This window comes from Nicotiana tomentosiformis, chromosome 11 (genome assembly GCF_000390325.3).
Source record: "Nicotiana tomentosiformis chromosome 11, ASM39032v3, whole genome shotgun sequence".
NCBI classification, from domain to species: domain Eukaryota; kingdom Viridiplantae; phylum Streptophyta; class Magnoliopsida; order Solanales; family Solanaceae; genus Nicotiana; species Nicotiana tomentosiformis.
This window is the reverse complement of record NC_090822.1, coordinates 100451207-100458711: the sequence shown is the minus strand read 5'-3', so window position 1 is coordinate 100458711 and position 7505 is coordinate 100451207. Positions and strand designations below refer to the sequence as shown.

General features: G+C 35.0%; 1 protein-coding gene across 1 annotated transcript; it reads right to left on the bottom strand.

Moving 5' to 3' along the window:
• Positions 1-264: 264 nt before the first annotated feature.
• On the bottom strand, positions 265-7149 carry LOC138901921 (uncharacterized). The gene is made up of 10 exons (XM_070189722.1): positions 6922-7149; positions 6348-6665; positions 6032-6141; positions 5753-5909; positions 5431-5640; positions 5017-5165; positions 4058-4347; positions 1448-1585; positions 1102-1117; positions 265-571 (listed from the first exon to the last, which is right to left on the bottom strand). The coding sequence occupies exons 1-10, from the start codon at positions 7147-7149 to the stop codon at positions 265-267; spliced, it is 1923 nt and encodes a 640-aa protein (XP_070045823.1).
• Positions 7150-7505: the final 356 nt, after the last annotated feature.

Genomic DNA, 7505 nt, shown 5'->3' with positions numbered 1-7505 from the left:
AGATTTAGACCTTAAAACTACTAGTTTGGGCCATTGGTTTGGACTCAAATTGGGCTCCTTTGCAAAACCCCTTTTGGACCTCTTTTAAGCTCATTGTGAGCTCTTCTGGGTGCCCTTTTGCTGGATTTCAAGGGCCAAGTTCGGGACCTAATCTTCCTCCTCTTGGACTTTAATTTGGGCCACCAAATAATTGTAAAACTTGTACAATTCATCTCCGTTGGGCTTGATATCGTCCTCTACAATTAAAAGCTTCTTTATTTTCCATTAAAGTCCAGTAACCTTAGTCTGCAGCTCTTTAACTTGAGATCTTGTAAATGGCCTTCTTGGATCTTCCAAAACTCTATCCTTGTCCTTGATGCTATCATTCCCCTCTTCTTGAAAAGAATTCGTGGCTGAATTCGATCCTACATCAAACAAAGACAAGTCAGCAACATTGAATGTAGCACTTACTTGAAACTCACCAGGAAGGTCCAACTTGTAACGATTGTCTCCAATCCTTTCAAGGACTTGAAATGGGCCATCTCCTCTAAGATGCAACTTTGACTTCCTTCTGGAAGAAACTCTCTCCTTTCTAAAGTGAACTCAAACTAAATCTCCAGGTTGAAAAATAACTTGTTTTCGACCCTCAAGATTAGCAATATCATTAGTAGGTAATGGTTATAAATCAAGGGGGTAAAGGGGTTAAAACCATAAACAACCTCAAAAGGAGACATACTTGTAGAAGAATGGATTGTTCTATTGTAAGCAAATTCAATCATAGGTAAGTGATCTTTCCAAGAAGTTAATTTACCTTTCAAAACAACCCTCAACATGTTTCCCAAGGTTCTATTAACTACTTCAGTTTGTCCATTAGTTTGTGGGTGACAAGAGGTAGAAAACAATAATTTAGTGCCTAACTTCCCCCAAAATACATGCCAAAAGTGGCTCAAAACTTAGAATCCCTATCACTAACAATAGTTCTAGGTATACCATGCAATTTAACAAATTCTTTTACAAAAAAGATCTGCAACATGTGAAGCATTATTAGTCTTTAAACAAGGAATAAAATGAGTCATTTTGGAGAACCTATCTACCACAACAAATATACTGTCCTTACCATACCTTGTTCTAGGCAAACCTAACACAAAATTCATAGAAATATCAATCCAAGGTGAAGTAGGAACATGTAATGGCGTGTAAAGACCATGTGGTAACACTTTAGATTTAGCTTGTTTACATTCCAAACACTATGCACACATTCTTTAAACATCTTTTCTCATTCGAGGCCAAAAGAAATTTTCAGCAAGTATGTCTAGTGTCTTTGGGACTCCAAAGTGACCCATAAGCCCTCCACAATGTGCTTCCCTTACAAATACTTCACGTAAAGAGCAATTAGGGATACACAACTTATTTTTCTTAAAGAAAAACCCATCTTGGAGATTAAACCTCTCAAACGGACCCAACTTACAATCTGCAAAAATCTTGCCAAAATCAACATCATTAGCATAAAGTCCCTTGATTTGATCAAAACCCATCAACTTAGAAGTCAGAGTAGAAATTAAGACATACCTTCTTGAAAGTGCATCAACAACAACATTCTCTTTTCCTTGTTTGTAAGAAATTATATAAGTAAATGTTTCAATGAATTCAACCCACTTAGTATGCCTCCTACTAAGCTTACCTTGACTCATCAAGTATTTCAAGGATTCATGGTCAGTTTTAATGACAAACTCTCTTGGCCACAAGTAATGTTGCCATGTGACTAAAGCCCTTACCAAAACATATAGATCCTTGTCATAAGTGGAATAGTTCAATGCGGCTCTACTCAACTTGTCACGCCCCGAACCAGGGGGCGAGACCGGCACTCGGTGCCTCACCTATCCTTGCGTACCAACTTGCGACTAAGGGACTCTGAACATATGATGTCATACTTTGTCCATGGGCCACATTGCAAGACAACTGCGAATGCTGAATAAATATCAATATAAATATGGGCCGACAAGGTCGTCATAATTACTACAGCTGACAAACCAACCAAATATACATACAAGGCCTACAAGCCTAACATGCTGCACTAACTGACAGGATATGTCTACAAGCCTCTACTGGTAGATATACTGTGATCAGAACAGCTTCCCGATCTACTCATAACATATATACATTTATACACAATATGTACATAAAGCTCTAGACCCGGCAACTCCGAAAGGCATGGAGCTTACCGATCAAGCTGAACTCGGGCAACACTTAATGAGGAGGTATACCCGTCTGTCTGTCTGAACCTGCACGCATGAAATGCAGCACCCCCAGAAAAGGGACGTCAGTATGAAATAATGTACCGAGTATATAAGGCACTATACTGAAAGCTGAAACTGAACTGATAATATAATAACTGAAAGCAACTGGAAGTTAATGATAATCTGAAGATATGCTTACCTGCTGATAGTGACTCAACTCTCTCAATATAGTAAGTAAAATAGTTGTCCGGCCTTATAAGACTCGGTATATATATAACTGCTCTGCCGTAGTAGGCTCGCTCATAGGCGCTCGGCCATACTAGACTCTGTATCTCGGCTAACTGGGCTCGCTCATAGGCGCTCGGCCACAGTAGGCTCGGTATATAACTTACCATCTGATCAGAGGTTTCCCAATAGGGGCCTGCCCATCGATTATAGCTCGATGGTAATGAAAATATTATAATACTGCATATATAGGCTCTCTGCTCTCTTGACTAGAATAAGACAATACTCAATTGAATATGAAGTCCCGATAAGGAGAATATTGTAACTTACGAGACTAGAAAAATATACATAAATTCCGAAATATGAATTTCTATTTATGTCTCGTCATCAACTAATGTAATGGATTTCCTTATTATTTAATCATTCATTTTCTTAAGTAATGACATATGGTGTTTGTAAGCTTATGCTTGTTGACTAAACCAGGACTATTTTACATTTTGGTATAACTTATGCAAATCGTAAAAGTATCAGTGTGTTAATAATAAAGGTATCTCAACACCTTCAATTAGGAAATCCTTACATAATAATCCATATATTATTGTTCCCTCATTATGTTCCATTGCATAAACAATTTCTGCATTATTACAATTCGGCATAATTTCCCAGATTTTTGGTATTACAGGGTCATGCCAAAATGAAGGAAGGGCTTAGTCTTAACATACCTGGAGTAGAGAAAAATCCGTATGATGTTCTTGGAAAAGGTTGCACCGTACTCCTTTAGAATCGCAAAATCCCGTTGCTATTACGCAGTATAATTTCGTATGAAATTGTTTGACGAGCAAAATCACGTCAATCTATCTCACTTTGTAGAAGAGTCATATGTAAGTGTCTTACTTACAAAATATATAATCCCTTGCAACAAATGAATTTGATAACCTTGATGATAAGTTAGAGATAGACCAAAATCATTTCACTTTTCACGTGTAATTGTCTTAAGTTTGATATCCAGTTGCCTACTAATTGATTTGTCTAAAGGTAAGAGTCACCTATGTCTTACTCCACTTGCTGCCACATGGGGGTGGGGTGGGAATTTTAATCTTATCCTATAATCAATTAATTAATTAGGTAATATCCCGGTATTCGATAATTAACCAATTACCCGCACAATTAAAAATTATCTCAAATTACTTAAAATTCTATTTATTTTTTTTTGTACTTTTTACACCATACTATCATGGTCATATGGTACCATATAAAGTAAATACATACACTATTATTTTTACTAAAACATCCATGTAAAAATACATATATTTTTCAACTTATAATTTTTCTAATCTCATATAAAGAGTAAAAATTCGCGTACGCTTAATTCTTAAAATGATAAAAAGATAACCTTCTTTTCTTGTGAAAAAAATAATTTATATCTTTACAATAAAGAAAATCTCATAAACTTTCTCATATTAGGTGTATAATTTATCATATCCGATAATAGTAATAATGGTAACTATTCAAAATTATACTTATAAAACTTTTACTAAAATACTTCACTTAAAAGAAAATATCACATTAACATAATATCTAACGGTATCAATGTTGATAAACTTACGGAGTCTTACGGTCACAAATCCTCTGTAGAAAAGTAGGGATGTAACACAACTTCTCACTAAAGTAGGCAATAGGTTTAAAAACTTGCATCAAAACAACACCTATTCCTTTGCCAGAAGCATCACATTCAATTTCAAAAGATTTAGAAAAATTAGGTAATTGTAACAATGGAGTAGAACATAACTTTTCTTTCAACAAGTTAAAAGCATCATCTTGTTCTTTTCCCCATGTAAAAATCTTATCCTTTTTAATAACTTCAGTTAAAGGAGAAGCAATGGTACTAAAATCTCTCACAAGCCTCCTATAAAAACTAGCAAGTCCATGAAAACTCCTAACTTCAGTTACACTCTTAGGTTTAGGCCATTATTTTATTGCTTTGATTTTCTCTTCAACAATCTCAACTCCTTTAGAACTAACCACAAAACCCAAGAAAATCACATGATCCACATAAAAAGTACATTTTTTAAGATTAGCAAATAAAAGTTACTTTCTAAGAACTTCAAAAACTTATTTTAGATGTTCTACATGTTCTTCTAAAGTCTTAGAAAAGATCAAGATATCATCGAAGTACACCACAATAAATCTTTCATGAAAATACTTAAAGATATGATTCATTAATCTCATGAAAGTACTAAGTGCATTAGTCAAGCCAAAAGGCATAACTAACCACTCATAAAGCCCATATTTGGTCTTAAAAGCAGTTTTTCATTCATCTCCAGGATTCATTCAAATTTGATAGTAACCACTTTTTAGATCAATTTTAGAAAAGATTTTGGATCCATGTAATTGATCCAACATGTCATCAAGACGAGGAATAGGATGACGATACTTTACCGTTATCTTGTTGATTGCTCTACAATCCGCACACATCCTTCAAGTTCCATCATTTTTGGGTACCAATAGGATTGGAACAGAGCAATGACTCATGCTCTCTCTCACAAAGCCTTTCTCAAGGAACTCCTCAACTTGCCTTTGAAGCTCTTTTGTCTCTTCTGGATTATTCCTATAAGCAGGCCTATTTAGAAGTTGTGATCCATGCACAAAATCAATTTGATGCTCAATTCCATGCAAAGGTGGCAATCCATTAGGAATATCTTCAGGAAAGACATCTTCAAAATCCTGCAAAAGATAAGAAGTACTACTTGGCAAAGAAGAAGTTAGTAACTCAGAATTAATCAAAGCTTCTTTGTAAGTAAGTAGTAATATGGGCAACCCCTCTTTTTTTTTTTTTGCATTTAAACACTCTTTGGCTTTTATATAGAAACTCTCTTTTTTACTTTCCTTAGCCTATTTCCTCTCACCAAGACTTTCTATTTTTTTTATTCAAACCCCTTTTTATCCCTTCTCTCAAATTGCTGTCCTCTCTCTCTTTCTCTCGGCCAACTCTCTTTTTTTCTAACTCTTGGCCTCCTTTCTTTTCTTTTTGATCAAGCTCACTTTTTATCCCTCCCCTTGGTTTTTCCATTGTTTCCCTTAATCTCCTTTGATCTCCAAACACTTGAGAAGGAGATAAAGGTGCAAGAGTAAATTGCCTGCCATTTAGCTCAAGAGAATATCTATTCTTCCTTCCATCATGAAAAACATTCCTATCATACTGCCAAGGATGACCCAGTAAGATATGGAAAGCTTGAATATGTATTATGTCACAAAGAATATCATCTTAATATCTACCAAACATTAAATGAAATCATGCATTGTTTGCTTACCTTTAGTTCACCACTATCATTTAACGATTGGAGTCTATAGGGAGTGGGGTGTTTCATGCGTGCAAGTTCTAGTTTTTCCACAAAGTATGAACTCACCACATTAGCACAATTACCATTATCAATGAACATAGAACAAGTTTTCCCCTTTATCCCACACCTAGTATGGAATATATTCTCCCATTGTTATTCACTATTGCTTTCCAAATTTATAGTCATAATCCTCCTAACTACCCCAATCATACCATCATTAGGTAGTTCTATTTCATCTTTATCACTCACATCTCCCTCTTCTTCTCCCTCACTTTTTCACTCTTATATCCTCTATCTTCTCTAAGAAAGATATTTCTTCTACTTGGGCATTCATGCATCATATGTCCCCGTCCATACATCTATGACATTAAATAAAACTAGAATGGGTAAACAGTTTAGGGTTAAAGGTTTTACCTCCCTCTTTGTTCTCAAATTTACCTTTATCCTTGTCTTCTTGAGGTCTAGAATAACTCTTCATCTCTTGATTCAGCCATGGCTTCTTGGAGATGGTGTTTGACCGACCTTTCCACGAGCTAGTTTGCTTTCTTTTATTTTGATTTTCTACCTTTATAGATAAATCATCTAACTCATATATTGTTACATATTGTTGTAATTCTACTATATCAGTTATTTTCTTATTTAAACCATTTAAAAATCTAGTCATTGTAGTCTCTTCTTCCTCCATACAATTAGCTTGCATCATAGCTATATCCATAGCCTTAAAGTACTCATCCACATATATAGACCCTTGCTTCAATGTTTGAAGACGTTGTTGTAGCTCCCTTTGAAAGTGTGATGGTACGAATCTCTTCCTTATCACCCTCTTCATCTCAGCCCAAGTAACAATCGGTGCTTGTCCTTCTTGAAATTTGTCCCTAGTAAGCTTTTCCACCAAATAGCAGCATAGTCAGAAAATTCAACAACAACAAGTTTAACCTTCTTACCCTCAGAGATGGCTTCAACCTTTCTCTCCCAATCAAGGTACAAGTCTAGATCCCTTGTTCCCTTGAAAGATGGCATCTTCATCTTTATACTACTTATATTATCATCTTCTACTCTACCTCTTTGTCCCCTTATATATCTACCCACCCTATCAAAATCAATATATTAAAATCATCTATATGGTTTTTTTGATTTACAATGGGAGCAAGGGATACATTTCTCCTAGCTTGGGGCCTAACATTATTTTCCCTTCTAACTTCAGCTGTTGTATCATTTTGCTTAGCAATGGTGTCCCTCATCTCTTGGAGTTGTAAATTCCACATTTCGAATTGTTGATGCATAGCTTGCAAGGTAAAATCATTTCTTGCTTTGATATCGACTTCTTGAAGAACCCTTCGTTCATCATCACTATTTGTACGTGACATCTTAAAAAATTAAACTGTATCAAACAAATTGACTTTTCTCTCAATTGTTCTCACACACACTTTGCCTTTTTTCTTCTCGAAATAACCTTTGAACAAAATACTTTGTAGATTTATAGTTAAATCCAACTTGTATAACGTTCTTAGTAGTAAAATATAGATTTTTGGGGAACAAATGAAAGAAGAACTAAATCTAGAACTATTAGGCTCGGTTGAAACAAGATACGAATAAAAAGGAAAGGATTATATATTTAGATTAGAAAGAGTATGAAAAATTAAATTTTTTTCTTATCTTTGAAATATGGGATCCCCTCTTCTTGTTTTCTTTGATAGTTTTTGGAAACAAATTAGATACAAAA